At 42.5% G+C, this 21481-nt stretch overlaps 3 protein-coding genes across 3 annotated transcripts in view; all 3 read left to right on the top strand.

Moving 5' to 3' along the window:
- Window positions 1-11414: 11414 nt before the first annotated feature.
- Window positions 11415-13756, top strand: LOC310959764 (uncharacterized protein; the record flags this gene model as incomplete). The annotated part of the gene is made up of 2 exons (XM_083931223.1): window positions 11415-13044; window positions 13668-13756. 2 exons carry the CDS (start codon window positions 11415-11417, stop codon window positions 13754-13756), a joined length of 1719 nt encoding a protein of 572 aa, XP_083787349.1.
- Window positions 13757-13823: 67 nt separating this feature from the next.
- Window positions 13824-15888, top strand: LOC310959762 (uncharacterized protein; the record flags this gene model as incomplete). Its single annotated transcript, XM_083931221.1, has 4 exons — window positions 13824-14867; window positions 14990-15091; window positions 15240-15422; window positions 15772-15888. The coding sequence occupies 4 exons, from the start codon at window positions 13824-13826 to the stop codon at window positions 15886-15888; spliced, it is 1446 nt and encodes a 481-aa protein (XP_083787347.1).
- A 38-nt stretch (window positions 15889-15926) lies between these two features.
- myo15aa (myosin XVAa) overlaps window positions 15927-21481 on the top strand; it is a gene marked incomplete at its 3' end in the record, with an annotated part of 36196 nt that continues 30641 nt past the window's right edge. Inside the window, exons 1-7 of the mRNA XM_083931048.1 lie at window positions 15927-17096; window positions 17518-17600; window positions 18098-18161; window positions 18329-18438; window positions 18779-18853; window positions 20552-20642; window positions 21239-21342. Of these exons, the coding sequence (XP_083787174.1) occupies window positions 15942-17096; window positions 17518-17600; window positions 18098-18161; window positions 18329-18438; window positions 18779-18853; window positions 20552-20642; window positions 21239-21342 (1682 nt within the window). The 5' untranslated portion in view covers window positions 15927-15941. The remainder of the gene's footprint in view (window positions 17097-17517; window positions 17601-18097; window positions 18162-18328; window positions 18439-18778; window positions 18854-20551; window positions 20643-21238; window positions 21343-21481) is intronic.

The raw sequence follows: 21481 nt of genomic DNA, 5'->3' as shown, positions 1-21481 counted from the left end.
AACCCACAAGAACCTTTTAAACAATCTGTGAACACTATAAAAGACGAACTGACATACCCCGCCGCCGCTATGGAGCCACAGCGTTCATTTGGTCTTGTGTGCTTGTGTCTTCTGTGCTCACAGATGCCAACAGATACAGCTCTGTAGGGATGAGGGGGAGCTGCACAGACCCTTCAAAGAAACTTTCCATTTTCAGCAGATGAATGTGAATACATTCTCTGCATATACACCGGTCTGTACAGTGAGAGACAAACAGACCAACAAAACACATTTTTGAGTGGAGGGGGACTACCAAACTCCCCAAAGTGAAGTTTATAGAAATACATCTGGGACATAAAGTATAAAAAACACTAAATGCACTGCTTGGCCACATTATAAGAGCATGTTTTTGTAACAGGAGTCCCTTAGATGAGCACCCTGCAGACTCTTTCCCTATCCAGCTGTACAGCAGTTGAGGGTCACCCACCTCCGACCCCTCCCCACTGCCTTCATCCCTGCTGCCCAGCTGTTTGTGTCCTGTCTCCAAGGCTGGCTGACCAGAAAGTACGGACTCCCAGCCAATGCTCCCCATTCACTCGCACACACAAACACAATGGCACCATTAAATATTCACAAGCGTCTCTTCGGGCTTGGAGAGGGGGGACTGAGTGGGAGGCTTTACGCGAGAGAAAGAGAGGGGCTGTGAGTTGACACTGCTGGCCTTTTAAAGATGCCTTAAAGATGTCTCCTCAGAGTGAATTGTGGATGGAGAGATTTTGCTTTGGAATAACCTGAAGGAGAGGAATGATGGAGGGATAATATTGTGGAGGAGAAGAAGAAACAAAGGTACGGTCGAATGGGTGTGTATTGTGTGGAGCAGGCATGACACTTGATGCTGCTTGGCTCCATATGGCGTGCCAAGAGAGAGAGTGCGTGTGTGTGTGTGTGTGCGTGCAAGTATCGAGAGTGCGTGTGTGTGTGCGTGCGTGCAAGTATCGAGTGTGCATGTGCGTGTGCGTGTGTGTGTGTGTGTGTGTGTGTGTGTGTGTGAGTGTGTGTGTGTGAGCACATAAGCAAGAACTGAGTGTCCTTAAACTTTAAACCTTAGAGTGTTTTTACAGGCCTTGTTTTTTCATAGTTTGGTGTCATCATTATGTTTTTTTAAGGCTGAATTTCTGAAAGTGATTAATCCTATTTTATAGACTTGCAACTCACCACTCCTTTTAAAATGTAACCTGGGAGTTTTCCCAAGTGTAGTCAATAATTAGTCAATCCATTCGTCAACTGACAGATAATCAACTAATTGCAATTGTTATTTTTAATGCAAATATTCTCAAAATGTACTTTCTACAGCCTCTCAAATATGAAGATTTCATACTTCTTTCTGAGTGGGTTTTGGACAAAAGAGAACTTCTAAAGATGCCACATTGGACTCTGGGAAAATGGGGTGGAAATTCTGACATTTAATAGACCAAACATATGTATCAATTCATTAATCAAGAATATAATTGTCAGATTAACTTGCAGCCCTAATTTAACAACATTAGCAGCAGTGCTTGATGAATCTTTTTTGTCTTACGTTACTGAAATCTTGCCAGTTAAGTGTGTGACGTCAAATGACAAAAAGCAGCTAAATTCCAGGTCACTGCGGCCAATTGGTTCGTTTTAATGTCATGTGCATTTCCCTCTGTGTAGCATAAACGTACTGACTGTTCGGTGGCATTAAATGGACTAGTATGAAGAGCGTCATAGACGTTAAGAGCCAGCAATGTCTCTGTGACTAATAACTGCAGCACAACATGGTTGATAGACCTAAGAGTTCCTTTTTCGTCTCGTTTTAACAACAGTAATTAAATGTCAGATTCCATATTGTGGAATATATTATATATGTAATATATATATTATAATGGTTTAGTTCAGAAGACCAGAAAGACCAGATTTTGACAATGATATATAAACAGTCACGATCTGCTGTAGTGTGTCATTTGTGCTTTTCATGCATAACCATATATTTACACTTATGACTTTTGATTTTTCAATTCAATTACAATTTGATATGATAATATAGGAATCTGACAGCCAATACAATCTTTGATCACCGGCTGTAAATTGTTGTGCAGGACCAGGAGATTTACTGTTGGATCCCAGTACTTTATGTGATCATTATATATAACTTTTTTTTTTAATTGTTGAATTAATACATATAATCCTACAGTTTCTGGCTGATAGAAAAGATGACACACAACTCATCAGCATTAGGGACAAGTATCATGACCCTGATTTCTTTTGTCTCTTCTGCCCTCTTCTGCTTCAGCCTGCTCATTACACGAAGCCGCTCACCTGAGCTGAGAACCCAGTCAGGTTTTTACTGTGTGTCTGTTTGAACGGTGAAAAACTGAACGATCAGAGGGAAACATCTGACTAACCTTCAATTAACTATACTGTAGGTTCACTGAGGGGTGAACACTCATTTAGAGACAGTTAAAAGTTCTCCAATAAATGAAATGAGTGAAGAACTGAATTGATTCGACAGTCACCACTTCCCTCTGATACAATGCAAGCCTATAGATACAAGCCAAATTCTGAGTGTGGACCACTTCTGGCTTCATCGTTTGCTCTAATTATGTCACAGACAATTAAATGTGTGAGGTGACCAAGTTAAATATCCATCATAGGTTCAGCATTGTCACACATGATGTTATGACACCATGTATTTTTTAAATCCTGAGGACATTTATATTGCGACTTAACGACACAATACGGGTGCAATGTGGAGGGATTGGTGAAGACAGTGGCTCAGTGGGTCGGGGGGAGGGTCAGGACATTTCCAAGGGAACTTAAGCTCAGGAATTTGGAGAAATGTTCAAATCTTTGCACCATTTCAGTATAAAAAAATCCTACCTATAAATTGTGAATGTATTTAGGGGGGAAATACGTATACATAAGAAATACTAGGTCGGTTGGCTTGTTTTAGTTCAAATATGTAAATTGAATTGCATTGCAGCCTTGCACTGCATTCAACAGCACTCTTCCATCACATGTCCAGATCATTTCACAGTGTTCAGTGAAAGATGATGTAGGTCACAAATATGTTTCTGTCATATTTGCTGAAACTGTCACTATATCCTGGCAGCACAGAAACATATTTTAGTGTACGATACTGTTAAAGCTGTTAAATAGGAATGTGTGACCCAGTCGAGACAAAACCAAGCAGTGCCCACCAGACAACTTTCTCATTGTAGGGCCTACAGTTAAACGGGACACGAACTTATGTATCTGAAAACACTTTATGCGAGAAATAGGGAATGCAGTCACAGAACCTTGATTCATATTTGTCATTGACGCTGCTAGAGACTTCCAGGTGTTGTGCCATATTCAGCCCCCCTGCCGTGAAATGCACCCCCTCGCATTATAGGTGATATTCTGGATCAGAAGGCTGTTGTTTGGACCTATAGGAGTAGTTTATATACAGGTAACCACATTAAAAGCACACACAACCTATGAATTGCAAGAAAAGCTGAGATTGTATTTAGGAAACGCAAAGTCAAATACATTCTACTTGCTCAAAAGATCAATTTAATTCATTTTGTAATTATGGCTGCAGTTTATTTCCACAGAACATACAAAAAGGTGTTGTTTTGTGTTCGCTGTGATCCAAGTTTGTGAATTTAAACTCTTTAAAATGGTTTAAAGACTGTAGGTTGTTTTCCTTCGGGGCGCAGTAGGCTATTAGCAGCACCAGGTGGAGGCAGAGCATAGACAGGGGTACATGATTTTTATTTATTTATTATTTTATAAAAGTGACTTGAGCTTAAGAATTCAGTACACTTACAACCCTCTGCATGCACAGTGCATTCTCCCTTAACATGTGTAACATTAGCCAACACTCCTGCTAACACTACTCCAGTGTCTCAGCCAAAGGACCAAGTTACATGCTTTCAAGTGAGTTTGGATTATATGACGGTTGTGAATATATTATATATACTGTATATATATATACATATATTATTTTTTGATATTTCAGTTAACCAGCAGATAATAGCCTGAAGCAGCAAACAGTTTAGAACTTTGACATCATATTGTTTTGCTAGCTAGCTGTTACCATGTGGGCTGTAACTTGATTAAGCATATTAATTGAGGAGTCTTAATGAATGTTTTTCTTTTTATTCTTTATTGTAAAACCTTTTATTTTATTTTCATAAACTAGTTGTCCAATTTAAACCCTAAGTTTGCACACAGCCCTCATAGTCAGCTCAAATCTTCAAAGTAGGCTACCTTTCCCTATTAGTTAGTTAACTTGCTAGCTAATGCTCGCTAACTAACCACGTGGCACATTTCACATTGTATTTAGGCTATTTTACAAACTAATGGATTTATTTAGCAAATAAATGACTATGTCTGTTAATGATAAGATAAAAAGTTTGTTTTTATCCATATATGGATAAGTTATAAGATAAGATAAAAGTTTGTTTTTATCCATATATGACATACAGTAATTGCAATTCTTTACCTCTTAATTCTACTTTATCCCCATCCCCATGTTAATTTCCAAAGTTTCCACCTTGAATAAAAACACAGAATTTTGCAACCCTTTTTCAACTGTCCATAAAAAAGACATGCTTCATAAGACGAAGAACAGATTTAAGCCTACGCATATTATATACAGGAACTTCCTTTATTCAGCCGATTTACAAGAGAGAAGTTTTACCTTTTCATGATTGTTTTCTTCCCTGCGCACCAAACTAAGGGTACGTTCAGTATTACAAAAGACTCTCACCTGTATGGAGCTTTACACTATAACCTATAAGCAAACAGCGAGTGAACAAATTACTAAATAGTCTTGCTTTTGTTTGTGTAGACTGAGCATAATGTACTTACATAAGGCAAAGGCTAATAGACTATGGTGTACTGCATGTTAAGGTAATCTCTCTAAAGGCCTTTAACCAATGATCAGGTTGTTTTCTGTACATGTTGTGCACAGATGTTTGTCCCAGGGATGGGTTAGCTCATGTACGTACATGCACATAATACACTTAAAGTTAAAAAATAAACATAAAGCTAGAGTTCTAACAAAGACCAGAAAATGTGAGCACATTACACTAATTCTTAAATCATTACACTGGCTTCCTGTACGTCAGAGAATTGATTTCAAAATCCTCCTGCTTACATATAAATCACTACATGGTCTAGGGCCGAGGTATATCACTGATATGCTCCCACTTCATAAGCCTTCTAGATCAAGTAAACCAAACCACGATGCAAAGACTAAGACACCATACCGAAACATTAAGGGTTTTATAGACCATAGTGGCCACACGCATTAGACGTTCAGGTCTGAGATGCACACACTGTAACACTATCATGAAATATTGAGCCAAAATCTGAAAAGTATCTAAGAGCTAAAATTACTCTAAACACACAATCATCTTATCCTTTCATATCTTGTGAACCTGTAGTGTAGTGTAGTGGGTAACATTAAACAAAGCTGTATCCACATGTGTGTGTGAGTGTACATATAAGAGGAGTTCTGATAAGGCTCCCTAACACACACACACACACACACACACACACACACACACACACACACACACACACACACACACACACACACACACACACACACACACACACACACACACACACACACACACACACACACACACACACACACACACACACACGCTTCCCAACCTATTGTAACTAAGAGGTTTCATAACAAATCAGTCTTTAGGCTCTGACGTCGGGATGCCAGTGTGGGAGGATGATAGCGTAGTTTGTGCGTGTAATCCTGCCAAATGGGCCGGCACGATTGTTTACTTAGGCACTTACGCAGAGGGGAGAAAAGACAGCTATACACACACACACAAACACACACACACACACACTCACACTCACACCATGTGTACAAGTGCAGTATGTGTGCTATGAAACCTAATCGCTGCACTACTGATGCATGGATAGATGTAAAGAGTAGTCATATACCTGCACCAACTTTTCTTTTCTCACTATTGTACATTTGTACTATAGATGCACAGGTAATCACTGAAAGCCCACTGAAGCAACAGAGGGTATGTTTACCAGTAAAGGCCCATTGTGTGTCCAGATGGGCTGTGTAATTTAAGGAAAGGTTTGTGTATGTGTGTGTGTATGTTTGTGTGTGTGCAGAGGGCTATAAAACAACAGAGGGTCTAGGAGAGGAGCAGCAGACAGAAGCCGGAAGATTTATTCCAGACAAACACGTTTTGATGGATATTTGGGAATATTAGAGCTATCAAAACCCCAAAACGATAAGGTAAGCTGCTCAAACCCAAACACTGCCAGTCATTATAACAGATAATTGATATTGCTTTGAGAGAGTGTGGCAGTTCACATGTTGCATTCGAGTTTTGTCTGTTTGATGTGCTTGTTGTAGTTCAGGATGGTTGATTCTACCAGTGATGTTCAAGGAGGCGAGCAGCCATCTGGCGAAAGAGAAAAGGGGAGAACTGAGAGTTAGTTCATGTTGTGGTCAGATGTTAAAATAGTGTTATGACTATAAGTAATATTTTCTTCCAACTTATGTGGTTAATATCCATTAGATTAAATTCTTCTTTGGTTGAAGCTTCAGATATGGAATTTATGTCCTATTTATGAACCTTGTAAGAGTTGTGTTTTTGGCTGTGTTTTGGCATTAAAAATGTATATATTGGCCTTGAAATTGTATGATTAAATTTGGTCAAAACTTTCAAACTTTAAAAAGCTCACAAAGGCTACACAGCTGACTTCACAACTACACATCACATTTGTTTGATGAAACTCAGAGGAATGATGCATCTTGTGCTGCAGAGGAGGTCTTAAGTCAAAATGCACTGAAGCTTGCAATAATAAGTATTACAAGCTGTTTTTGCCTAGTTGCAAGTTGTTGTAGTTCATTCTACTGTGATTTTGCATTTCTATAAATTTGGGGGACTCCCATGAGACAGATTTAAAAAAGCAAATGAGCAAAATCAAAGTCTCAGAGGTCGAAATATTAAGAGTTTTAGTCCAGAGTGTAAGCCAAGCTTGGATGCTGGTTTCCCATAATGCAACCCTATAGTGCATTTCTTCAAGCTGTGAAAGCTTTGAAAAGCTCCCTCCAGACCCACAAAAGACATCATACATCTGTTTGCACAGGCTGTGTAATAGTTCTTGGGATGACTGAAGATAACTTCATGTGTAAGTCGGTCGGGTGTCCTTTTAACACATTTTTTTTTAGCCGTGACCTGGTAAATGTCATTTGGTGAGCTATCACATCACCTAACTAATATATCTAGATACTGTGAGATTCATGTATCACAGCATCACCTAAATGCCTAAAATCGTAATAGGATCAGCCCGTGTACTGTAAAGTTTCACTACCCAGTGAAGTGTTGTCTTTGTATTTGATACTGCTACTAAGCACTGGTATTTCAATTAATTGGTAACAAATACATTGAGGTCAAACTGAGCATGTCATTTTCATGCCTATTAATAGCAGTCGATGCAGCCAAGCGTTGGTGTTTGATACTCTGTGGCAGGTCATCAGTGTGTTAGTGGCAACTGGTATCTCTCCATTGTTAAGTTACGGAGTAACCTGGCAGGGAAGGTTAAGACTTGAATGGAGCTTTAAGGCTTACAGGAAACCTGAGTCCAGCCTCCTCAACCTCCTGCCTCACCTTCTCTGTCTGAAAAGACTCTCTCTCTCTTTCTCTCTCTCTCTCTCTCTCTCTCTCTCTCTCTCTCTCTCTCTCTCTCTCTCTCTCTCTCTCTCTCTCTCTCTCTCTCTCTCTCTCTCTCTCGCTCTCCCCCCCCCCCCTCACTCTCTCTCTGTCACTCTGTCACTCTGTCATTTTCATCTTGTAGTTTTCGTAATCAAGTAAAACTTTTCCAGGGACAGATTGACTAAATACTAGGGGCTGTAACCTTGACTCATACCATATTGTATTTATATCAATTATCACATTATCGTCTAGTGTTTAGGGATGGCAATATCGGTCTGTCAGCCAGTCCATCACTTCTAGACCATATGGGAATATCTCAACTACTATTGGATGTATTGCCATGATAGTTTATGTAAACATCCATGCCCCCTTCAGGATTAATTTGAATAACTTTGCGTCGAGATCCTCTGACGTTTCATCTGGTACCATCATGAGGTTAAAATTTAAAATTTGTCCAATACTTTATAACCAAATACCCACAAAACTAATGACATTTCCATCAGCGTCAGCTTTACTTGTGTTTAGTGCAAATGAGCAAATGTAAGCATGCTAACATGGTTCATTAAGGTGGTAAACATGGTAAACATTATACTGCTGAACATCAGCATGTTAGCATGGTCTCTGTGTGTGTGTGTGTGTGTGTGTGTGTTTGTGTGTGTGTGTGTGTGTGTGTGTGTGTGTGTGTGTGTGTGTGTGTGTGTGTGTGTGTGTGTGTGTGTGTGTGTGTGTGTGTGTGTGTGTGTGTGTGTGTGTCATTAAATAAGCCTGTTGGCTGCGCTCTGCTTAGTTCATCTCCTTTATTAGTCTTGTGTCGCTGACTGCGTCTGCTGAAAGCCCGTTGTCAGTGATTGACACATAGGCGAGGAGACTCTCCCCTTCATCCCGCACTCTCTCACTAACTCTCCATTGTCGTTCTCTCTCATCCCTCCATCTTCTGTTTCCCACTATCACCATTTTTCTCTCATTTTTTATTTTCTAGTGCTGTCGTTCCCCCTCTTTACTGAAATTATTTACTTCTTATACTTCATTTGATCAATTCCTCTCAGTGAGTCACTTTATGTCCCTCTCCCTCTTTTCATTTCCACTGTTTTCTCTCCTCAGCATCTTTTCAGCGTTTATGTAATCTGCAGTTCATTCATTAGCAGCTTGTTGATGCAACTCTCTCTTTACCTCTGTCTCCCTTTCCCTCCTTCCCCCACCGCCTCCATCTCTGTCATCTGCACTCTTTTCATTCCCAGTTCACTCAGTCAACAGACCACATCAGCCAGACAGCAGATACATATCACACATATCAAATAGATCTCTTTGTGTGTCTCTTTTACCTGTTAAGTGACCAACAACTTCACTGTATGTGAGCATCTGAGAGACAGGAAGGAACTTTTGAACTTTCCTCTATGCCCACTCTTTACCTCCTTATCTCAGTCTGCAGTTAAATGATACTAACAACTGCTGTTGTTGTTATTACTTTGCAGCCTCCAGGCAGTTTAGAGTTTTGTCATGGTCACTGCTCCTGGGGATACATGATGCAGATTTCTGCTCAGTTCCTATCTTAGGTCAAGACTATTATTTCTTCCAATACCAGCTGGTGGACAAAAAAGTTGGCGGTTAACTGTAATTGACATACGTGAAAAAGATCTTTCTGCTGTTTTGAGTACCTTGAAAGATATAATTTCCAATAATAAATAAATAAAATATCATTGTATGTATTACATATTTCAGTGTTTAGCTATTATCAGAAAGATTATAATGTTCTTTATTTTGCTACATGCTTTCTATCCTCCATCTGGTCTATGGTGTCTGGCTGTTAACCCCTGACACCATCCCGTATGTATAATATATTGGTTGGGGAGCAGGCCAGGGTGGGGTTGACCCTTTGTGATATATTTAGAGAGGCCTGCGATGAATGTTTTATCCATGCTGCGTAGGCAGAACACAGGGCAGCCATTAAACATTCATATCTGCCACTGAGATGACCTCCTGGAATATCAGCCCATCATCAATGAATTAACATCAGATCAACATCATTGAGCTAACATCAGAGCGTCCTCAATGAATCAACATCTGTCGTTTACACCCGTAAACCCATGTGACATCTTTTTCTTCTACTGACAGGGCAGAGATGTGTGTGTGTGTGTGTGTGTGTGTGTGTGTGTGTGTGTGTGTGTGTGTGTCTGTGAGTTTTAGTCATAGTGAAGAGGAGACAAATAATTTAGAGATTTTTTGTAGATAGATAAAATAGTTATAGATTTATTTTATTATAAATTCCAATGGATCTTATTGTTATGAAATTACAGCCATTCATGATTTTTTTTAAAAATGCCTAATGACCACTATAGGATCATGAGACAGAAATGAAATGAAATATTCAGTTTGTTCAATTAAATTAGGCTCTAACATATTAATTCTAAGGGGTGGTTTTATAATTCCTGTTAGTTGACAGTGTGAAGGCATACATTGTATTTTCCTGCATCGAACATGCCCTTATGTACTGTGTGTGCATATACTGTTGAATGCCTGTGCGGACATTTAAGCATGCATCACTCTCAGCCGTGTCCATGCTGCTCCTGCTGGTGTGGGTGTTTTGGCTCTGCGTGGCTTCACCTCTCAGACACAGTTTAGCAACAGCTCAGCCAGGCTGCATTATTCATACAAGAGCGAGCCTGCAGATAAGGTTACCCAGAGGCAGTATAGCTCGTGCATTAAGGTGCCCTTTGCAACGATATTATAGGGATACACTCTGATGCATATACACAAACAGACATATAATACACATGTGCATGCACATGAGCTTAGGATATGATGATGCCTCAAGTTGAGGCAAACGGGATAGATGAAGCTGCAGTAACCAGAGAAAGATGCAGAAGGTTGCTGGAGGTCACAAAGGCAAGCTGACGTGGATGTGGGAGGATACAACGCTCATACACACTCACTCTCAGACAAAGAGGAGGACATCCCTGAAGGCTGAGACTCACACAGATACGCACATCGGCTCTCCTTGTTAGGGGGACGTCCTGCCAAAGTTGGTGCGGCAGCCAAGAAGAGGATTCACTGCTGGACTCACAGGATGCACTAACAATGGAAGACACACAAAGGACTACACAGACCCTGTCACTGGTATAACATGGTCTTTTATTCACCGTGTGACCCTGGAAAGTTATTTACAAGCCTTTACAGAGGAACAAACAGAAATGTACAGATATTTTTGCTATGCTGGATGGACTTCAGTGGAAAAACTCAGTGAGCCAGAGGCAACAAGTGGGTAAACCCAAAATGGACTGTAATCAGTGAGACAAGTGTTTCTCATATGTACCATTTCATTTTGGATTTTTCTAGACAGGTTTCTGTCTCTTTTTACTCACACAAAGACAACAGCTCTTTTTCTCTTGAAGACATACTGTAATGTGAGTGAGCACTGATGGCTGAGATTCCGACTCCATTACTAGATCGTGTTTTGAAGTACTGTGGTTTGTCTCTGTGTGCATTATAGAACAACGGACTTGGGACACAGTGTGCTGGGGTTTCCGGGGTGTCACGGAGACGGATCAGATAGAAGGAAAGTTAGAGAAGACATGAAAAGAATTGTGAATGAGCGCAGTTGCTTCTATTTGGACTCTTATTCTCAAGAGCATATACCAACATTACTGACCTGCTTTATCATGTTTTTGGGAACTTGTTCTTACTTTTTTTTGTTTAGAATGATTTGAGTTAGGAGACGTCATGCCACCTCATAAAGGTGATGCAAAATCAGCTGCCAAAAAAGGCAAGTCAGAAGAGCCAAAGAAGGGAGGGAAGGATGATAAAAAGGGAGGAAAAGGAGGAAAGAAAGCAGAGGAGCCACCACCCAAGGGGAAAGGCAAGGATGATGGAAAGAAGGGAAAAGGAAAGAAACCTGTCAGTGAGTCAGAGGAGGGGTCAGAGGAAGAAGAAGAGGAGATGATGACTGAGGAAGAAGAGAGTGGTGACAGTGAGGAAGAGATAGTTACCAAGAAGGATAAAGTGAAAGGAAAAGCAGCTCTGAAAGGTGCATCCAAGGCCGTGGCTATTAAGGGATTTAAGCCTCCTAAATTCTCACCTCCATCTGATGATGGTGAGGTGGAGGTAAATAAGGGCAAGACACAGATGAAGAAAGGGATGGGTGCAATAAACCTGAAAAAGATGAGTGATGTCAACATCAAGGGAGCATCCAAGGCCATGATGGGCTTTGCTGCAGAGGGACAGAAAAGGAGTGCAGGTGCAGCAAAAGCACAGAAGACACCAGATGTCAGGTCTCACCTTAAAGGCGCCTCCAAAGCTCTCACAGGCCTCAAAGGGAAGTCCTCTCTTTTCAGCATGCCCTCTAAACAGCAGCCAGAGAAAGCAAAACCAAAGAGAAACCTCAAAAGCACCTCCCATCTCTTCCTACGACTCTCTAAGAAAAAGAAACCCCCCACTGGTGGTAAGCCACTACTGGGAAACAGCAAGCTTTTTGCCGGGTTTGGTGGTAAATCGTCTTCTCCTGACAAAAAGCCAGGTCTATCTGGCTTCAGCTTTCTTAATAAAAAGGATGATACTCCAAAAGAAACCACACCACCAAAAAAGACAATAAATTTATCCAGTTTAGGGGGCAAAGGGAAAATGGCAACAGAGGCAAAAGGACTGGGAGGGAAGTTCAAAGGCATGTTTGGAAAAAAGAAAGAAGAATCAGGGTTTAAAACTAAAAGCTGGATGCTAGGAAGGATAGCTGCAGCATCTAATTGGTTGACAGGGAGGTTCCTGACTGCTAAAGGCCAAGGTCGACTGGGGGCGCGAGCAGGAGGACGTGGACGACAGAGTCTGTCATTTGCTAACAGGGATGCTAGAGGGAGAAAGGATGATTATTACAATGAGGCCTATGAGTATGATGATGAATATGGATATGAGGAAGATTACCATGACAGGGGGGGACCTAGACGCTACTTGACACAACCCATGACCTATGACCCATATGACCCTTATGGAGAGGAAGTGGATTACTATGATGGTGATGATGATGAATGGGAAGATGAATATGGTTACTATGATGATGAGGGCAACTTTTATTATGATGATGAGTTTTACTATGAGGATGACGTGGATTACTACAGTTACCCCTATGGCTATTACGATGAGGAGTATGGAGATCACTATGGCGATGAAGGGATGGAGTATTACTATGGTGAAGACGGAATGCTGTATGCAGTGGAACCAGAGCCATATGGTTACTATGTTAATGCCATGGATGGTTTCTATGAACCATATGACCGATATGACCCTGAGCTGTATGGAGATTACTATGACCACAATATGGTTTATAATAATGGGATGTCGGACTCATATGGCATGATGCATGGTGGTTATGATGTTGTTTCAGGCCTATATAATGACCCAATGCTGGGATATACAGTCCCTGCTGCTATGTATAACACTTCTCAGCAACCTATTTATATGGATGCTGGGCTGGATCCAGCTGAGACAGGACTGCTATATGGACAGGAGCAGCTGTCTTACCCTCTTGCTGAGCCATTTTCAACAGAGCAGTTCAGGGTCCCAAGGCCCCAGGTTAGGCTATTTGGAAAAGACAGACTAGAGGTGGAAACCCTGCCCCCTCCTTCTCTTCTTCATTCTCATCCCTCCGCCCCAATGTCCCCCCCTCCCTATCCAGCTCTTGCCCTCAACAATCTGGAAATGATGTCAGATATACAATATGAGCAGCCCCTTCCCACATACCTTCCTGCACAGCCCCATTTCCCCACTGTCATGAACCAACAGCAAACCCCCATTCTTCCTAGACAAGCTCCCTTGTCAACAGTAATGACCAATCAACAGGAGCACTTCTCTCTACCTCAGCCTAGTCACCCTCCTTTCTCTGTTTCTCTCCGTCACATGTCACCATCTCCCCTACAACCACACCTACCACCTACCACCACCAACGTGTACCAACCGTCCTTCCCCCAAGACCCACAAATGTTCCAGATGTGGCAAATGTCACCAATGGTCCCACAAATACAGCCAGCGATGCCTCCACTGATGCGTTCCCCCCACTCACCAGTGGCCTCACCTAGGCCAGTACGACGGATGAGTCCCCTTCCATCCCCACAGCTGTCACGTAGGCCAGGATCAATTAGAGCAATGGCACCTGCTTCACCTCGATTCTCACCACATCACATGGACTTCCAAGCAGGGATCCAGCCAGACCCCCATCTCTCCCCTCACTTTCATAGTAGAGGGCTCCCACAGCGGGCCTCAATGGCAGGTCAAATCCAGACTTCCCGAAGGTGGAGGCCACCCAGCCCACCTGCTTCTTCATCACACCAGAGGAGAGGGGTGTCAGTTAGAGCTCAGCCATCCCTGTCAAGAGCAAGGGGGGGAGTTGGGTTGAGCAGGGCTGCATCAACTGTCCGACCCCAATCGCCCCTTTCTAGCCCCCTTTCTTCACCCCTGGGATCACTGAGAAAGAGAGGAAGCCCACCACCTTCTCCAAGATTGTCTTTCAGACAGCAACCCCCTCCTGATGCTATGCCTCTGCCATCTACCAGGCCACATTTGTTCAAAGGTAGAAAACAAACATCCAAAATGAGGCATTCCCACTCTCCTCCCCTACCATCCCCACAAAGACAGAGCCCCCCGCTACCTAAGAGATCTCAGTCCCCCCCCCAAACCTTCCGCCCCCCTTCCCCCCATCGCCCTCTCTCTCCTTCCCCATCATGTATCACCAGTCGACCTCTCCCCGCCCGGTCCTCTACACGCAGGATGAGAGGTGGTGCTGGAGGCCGAAATCAGGTGCCAATGGGGGCTGTGAAACCCTCCCCAGCTAATCCTTACTCACAGAGACGCAGTAGACATGGGCCCCCTGTCACTCAGCATGTAGCCCCATTCAGGTCCTCTATCCATAGTGGCCCAGCCCCTCCCTCGGGACAGATAGGGGGTATAGCGGCAACACCCATGTTAGCCAGGGCGGGTTCCCGGCCTACAGGGTTAAGGGAGTCAACACGAATGGGTACTCCACAAGGAGGCTTCCACAGACCTGTAGGTAGGGGGCAGCCACTAGTCCGTATGCCCAGAAACCAGCCCTCTCTTCAATCTAGGCAGTCATTCAGAGGACCTCCTCCAGTGCCTCCTGTCTCTCCACGGCCTTCTTTGAAACAGAGTGGACCTCTTTCTCCCCAGCCATCAGTACGTAGACTGCAGAGTAGACCTTCATCTCCACAACAACTGCAACGTCCATCTCCTCTGCCCTCCCGTTCAACATCTCCCATGCACCATACGTCTCACCCACTGTCCCCCTTTCCCCACAGGGCTATGAGTCCACAGAGTCTAGGACCAAAATCTTTTCAATCTCCAGTACGTCACCCCAGTCTTCCTCCTGGTACTCTCCAACCATCTCAGAGTATCACCCAGTATGACTACACAATGATGGAGCCAGGCCCATCCCCAATGCTTACAAATGCTTTATCAAACCCTCAAGTTGTAGGTCTTCCCTTTCCCCCTTCTCCTCTTCATTCCCCTATCCCTTATTCCACCACTACTTACTCTTCATCTTTTCAGAGACCCTCCTCCCCCCAAAGAAAGAATGAAGTTTATTCTCAAAACCTCCCTCAACCCTCATCACCTTATCTGGAGCGTGCACTTCAGAACCCTTATCTGCAGAATGCCAGCTACACCATGCCTTTACAGAGGAGCCCTACCCCCTTACCTGGTGGCCAGGGGGAGATATCAGCTGGGGAACAGGTGAGGCAGGACGGGAGCCCATATGCCACTCTTGGTCTATCCAATGCTTTGATGCAGAACTCCCACCTACCCAGCGCCTACTATTCATCTCCTCTACAACGCAATGCCAATGTTTATACAACTGTCCTGTCTCCTCCCCAGGCAACAGCTCCTCCTGGCCCTTTTGTACCCTCCTCCCCACACTTGTCTTCCACTATGCTTACCTCCCAGCTACGTAATGCTTCCCTTGCCTCACCCCTTCAGCAACAACTTCTCTCTGGTGGATTGCGGACTTCCCAAATCCAGGGATCCATGTTAAGGCTTCCAGGTGGCACATTGACAATGTCCCGGAGCCCTGTTGAGTCTCCAGTTACCACTGATGGTGGAGGTGGTAGTGGGAGGCTGCCACCTTCTGTGCTCTCCAATGCCCTGCAGAACCCAAGCCTACGTCAGGCCACCTATCGACTACCTGATGGCTCATTGGTAACCAGAACAGAACCTGCTGAACCATCCCCAGGTCCATTACCCGTCTCATCCTCTATGCTGTCCTCTGCCTTGCACAATCCCAGTTTGCGACAGGCCACATATCGTTTGCCTGATGGCACTCTTGTAACCAGGACAGAACCCACACCTGCAGCCTCCTCTTCCTCACCTATGCTTTCCTCTGCACTATTGAACCCCAATTTACGTAAAGCCACATATAAGCTGCCAGATGGATCTTTGGTTACAAGGAATGAGCCAGCACCTGAGCCCATCACCCCTTCATCTTCTATGCTCTCCTCTGCTCTTCTCAATGCTAATGTTCGTAAAGCCTCTTATCGATTACCAGATGGCTCAATTCTAACACATCCGGTAGAGGTGGCACCGAATACTGAGAGTGCAGTATCATCACCAGGGCTATCTAGCGCCCTGATGAATGCTAACCTGCGTAAGGCAAAGTTTCAGCTCCCAGAGGGATCATCATTATTTTCACGGAACCAAACCCAAGCTTCCAATTCTGCTTCCCCCGGTCCTAACCTTTCTGGTGCAATGCTAAACACCAACCTCCGAGGTGCCTCCTACAGACTCCCAAACACATCACTATTGAGGCATCCTGTTTCCGCTGATACCACCGATTCACACTCCCTTGACCTTTCAAACGCTCTCCGCAACCAGAACCTCCGATCTGCCACCTACCGTTTGCCTGATGGAACTCTGATGACCCGCTCTCAGCCCACTGCTGCACCCCGAACACTTGACCTGTCAAATGCTTTATCAAAGAATCCAAACCTTCGTGGGGCAAACTACCGTCTACCTGATGGTAATATCATGACACGACTTGGTGCACCAAGTGCCCCAGAACCTCGCTCACTTAATCTCTCTGGTGCCCTGCAGAACCCCCACCTACGGGGGGCCTCTTTCCGCCTACCCTCATATGCTGTAGTGTCACCCCAGGTCCAGGGATCTGGCCCTGAAAAACACTGGGCACAGGGCCCTGGGGTTGAAGTCTTGGGACTGCAGCAAGACGTGGATGTGTGGGGTGCAGAGAGAGTTCTACCTCATGGCACAGTGCAGAACCTCAATAAATGGTCCATGTATAAAGATGGGGAGCTGCTGGATCCCCACAGCCAGATGGGGCAGGGACACATTGCGCATGAACCAGGAGAGTGGAATCTCAGCAGGGAGGGGGAACCACAGGGGCACTGGTTTGACAAGGTAAAAGTTTTGAAACATACCTTACACTACAAGCAGAGACAATAGCTAATGTTGGGCACTATACTGTAAGTTTTTACATTTATGGTGTGACCTTGCAGTTTCAGTTGTAATTTTAGGGTGAAAACCTTGCATAGTAGTAGATTTTTATTCAGGATGTGTAATCAGAGGGAAGGTAGCTTATTTGGATAACTTATTGATGTGTTGACGGTTTAGAAAGAGCAGAATATGATTAGAATAGGTGATCGAAGGGTAAATGGGGACTCTCTATACAATTAAGATTATAATCATCCGAAAGAGAGATAATTGATATTTCCATGTGAGTGTGTGCATATATTGAATTAAACCATTTTTCACAGAGCTATGTACATATGTGCATCATGTGTCCTCATTTCTGAATGTACAGTATATGCATATATTTTAGATGTACTCAATCAGAAGCCTGCCCACCATCGTTCACCGGGAGCAACGAGAGGAAGATGGAGTGGAAGATATGACGCAGTTAGAGTAAGTAAAAAAAACACACACACCTGAGTTAACCTCTGATCACAGAGAGCCCTACAAAGTGTAACAGGGAAATGTTAAAAACAAAAAAAGGAAATTAGATTCAAGACAATCCATCACTGTAAAAAACATATACGATTTGGATTGTCATGATTTGGAGTAATAAACTGCAGTCATGTTTACCTTTATCACAGTATAGAGAATGATAAAATTCTACTGCATATATACAGTACAATGTGGTCTACGGGCAGTTTTACACACAAATAACTGGCTCTAAAGCTTCAAAAACACAAGGGATGACTCTTAGAAGCTGACGTGGTGCAGTGGTGGGACATGCCTAAAGACTGATCAAAGGGACTGACAAAATCCTTAGTGAAGAAAGGCCAGATTTATCTTAAGCACAGTGCGAACATGCAAAAATGGTCCTGATGGTGGTGTGATTTGAGTAGTTCTTTGTTGCCTTGAATAAACTTGAATAAACTTCTACTGCTTCTGTCTAGGGAGATGCATGAAGGGGCTGTTCTAATGAACCTGAGGAAAAGATCTGAGAGGGAGCTTATTTATGCAAGTATCTGAGCAGCACACACATCTGACATTCAGCCACCTACATTCAATCATTATACTACTGAAATATTCTTTAACCTTCAACTCAAAAGTCATATCAGTTTATTTTGTGTTTGTATTTCATTTCCTTCTTTTCTTCTCTATTTCTCTTCATTTCTTTTTTCCAGACATACATAGGTAGTATTTTGGTATCTGTGAACCCCTACAAGATGTTCAATATCTATGGGACGGACATTGTGCTGCTGTACAAGGGTCGTGCTCTAGGAGAGAACCCTCCGTAAGTCATGTTCACTCTCAAACTCTGGGGACAGTTAATTGAAAACAAACAACCAAATGCAACACTACAATTGTTGTGTATAGTATATTTTTTGTAAACATAGCTGTACTACGCAAAAATCATTACTAATTATCATATTCTATTTTGAAGCTTTTTTTTTATTGAATTACAATGAAATAAGGATAAAAGATGATGGGGAACTTACATGTTTTAAGTAAAGGATGGAAGAATTGGGACTGGTATTTAATTAAGACAGCAAAGGTAAAAAAGAAGGTTAAAAATGTGAGTTTAAGTTTGTTCTGTAAATATCTGAGTTTTATGTGGCTACTCTTTCCTTCAGGCATTTGTTTGCCATAGCAAATGCTGCTTATTCCAAAATGATGGATGCCAAACACAACCAGGTCATAATTATCAGGTAAGAAGCTGACTCTCTCCATAATCTTAAAAATTAAATCCACATTTTTAATCATGTTGCATGGACCTTTAAACCTGACAAGTACACAACCCTATTATTTATACATAAGAGTTTCATAAACTAGGACTGAGCTTGTGTCATTTTCAGTGCCTGAGTAAATACTATATAGTTTATTACACCTGATTTAGATTAATACAATTTATTTTACATTAAAATCCTGTGTAGTGCAGCAAGATACGTTTTATTTTGTATATCATTGGTAACCTTCCGAGGTTTTGTAATGGTTCAGTCTTGGTATACACAGTGTCCATAAAGCTTCTTGGACAGTTAGGTTTCCATCTCTACTTGGATTAGTGTTTGTAAATTCATGAGTGTCTCTCTGTGCTTTTCTGGCCAGCAAACTAAAGACAGTGACCCCTTCTCTCATCTTGCCGTCCGTCAAAACTGATCTCCACATACGCTCAGAGCCTATTTCCATCTTACTCAGATGTAAAAGCGTAGATATGTATACAGTACATCCACACACTTGCACATTGATGTGTGCTTTTAGAAACGGCCATAAAACAACACATACTTGCACACACCTGAAAAACTCTAGCCATATTCGGAAGGAGACACCTGTAAGGAAAGCCCAGCCAGGTCTGGGCCAGGAGCAGATTATCTTTCAGAGGTGTGTGCTTCCAAGAGCACATGTGGTCACTAAGTGTGTGTTTTGGGGTAACTGAGGTCTGGTGTACAGTGACCATGGTTTTTAGGTAACCAGCCAATAAGTTGAAACCTTATGCGGGAATGTGGTCAAGGTGCCAATGTCCCGAAATACACACACACACACACACACACACACTTACACACACACACACTCACACACACACACACACATAAACTCCTGCCCCATTTGGCCAAAAAATGGTGGTATTTAGCGGTAAGCTGTTGGCAGGGATAAAGCACAGTGTGTGTGCGTAAGAGAGTTTCAGGTGGTTAAACGTAGAAGTGGAATTGAGACCTTTCCTAATGCAAGATTAGCTTTATCTCACATCACTTAGTCAATTAAGTTAAACACTTCACAAGAACTAATCGGGGGGAATGGTCATATAATGGACGCTCTAAGTGATTAATAAATGCCGGGTGCAGTGTTGCTCAAAGTGCGGATAATGTTCACTCTTAATGAGCGTTCAATCAATTAAATCAAAATAACTGGATATTCCAACACTTCCAAATATGTGTAAGTTCTGTAGAAATGTGCCTGTGGATGTCCAGATATATAACCTTACCTTTTACCTATTTTTTTTTTGTTAGTTTTGGACTATTTAAAATGAAGATTAGTGCTACTTTATGTTATCTTTTGCACCTATAATTTTCTATGACCAGCGATGTTTAGCCGCTCCTCTAAACTTTTAGCTGAGGTGAAGGCAGGCAGTCATGTCAGGATACGGAGGTAGGAAACCATATGTATGTATATCCTTCAAATGTACCATATTTCTTTGCCATGTTTCCATCCCTTTCCGTGTTAATAATATATTTATAATAATTAAAATGCACAGTTAATTAGGCACTCATTTTCGCAATATTCATGCATGTCTCACATGCACATAAAATTGCTGTGACCTCTTTAGCAGTGCACTGGGACATAATGTATCAAGTACTGAGTCATATTGGTGGGTGTTGTCTCTATCGTGAGTGTGTGTAACTGTGTTTCAGTGGGGAGAGCGGGTCTGGGAAAACTGAGGCCACCAAACTAGTCCTTCGCTACCTAACAGCAATACATCACAAAAGCAATCTTGTGCAACAGGTATGCACACAACATGCACAGTCACGCACACACGCACACACACACACACACACACACACACACACACACACACACACACACACACACACACACACACACACACACACACACACACACACACACACACACACACACACACACACACACACACACACACACAGGTTGCTGTCTTGAAGGACGACTAATGCCTCTGTGCGTCTTTTTTTCCATGTCTTTGTATCTGCTGGCTCTTCTTGGGTGCAGATTGAGGTAGTGGGGTTCCTTGCATGACTTGTGCTTTACATTTTACAACTCATCTTCACATAACAGCAATAAGAATAACTGGCTGCTGTGTTTTGCTGTGGTGTGTGACAATATTTATTAGAGAAGTTATGTTTTCATGTAGATTTTCTATTACTTGGTTTATAAAAACCTGTCTAGCATCCCTTCAACTATATGATTGATTAGGATCTAAGTAAACTAATATTTATATCTGCATGCATATCTGTATACAGGTATCTATAGATCAGCATTACACTGCTATTGGTGTCAGAGCAAGTCATTGTGTTGCCAAGCTTATAAATGTTGTTTATTTACTGTGTTCCAATGGTTGGTAGATACTTGAGGCGGCTCCTCTGCTGGAATCTTTTGGAAATGCCAAAACTGTACGGAACGATAATTCTAGTCGCTTTGGAAAATACATGGAGGTCTTTCTGGAGGAGTGAGTATGAAATAGATACAGAAATGTTCCAGTCTCTGTTCCCATGACTTCTTTATTCGCCTTTGAAAACATACTTTTTATTTCTGTTTTTTTTATTTTAAATAACTTAAAAGTTTGTTAATATAAAATTCTACTCTTG

This window comes from Echiichthys vipera, assembly GCF_963691815.1.
Source record: "Echiichthys vipera genome assembly, chromosome: 17".
Lineage (NCBI taxonomy): Eukaryota > Metazoa > Chordata > Actinopteri > Perciformes > Trachinidae > Echiichthys > Echiichthys vipera.
Note: the sequence above shows the minus strand (reverse complement) of the source record. Positions and strands in the feature narration are given on the sequence as shown.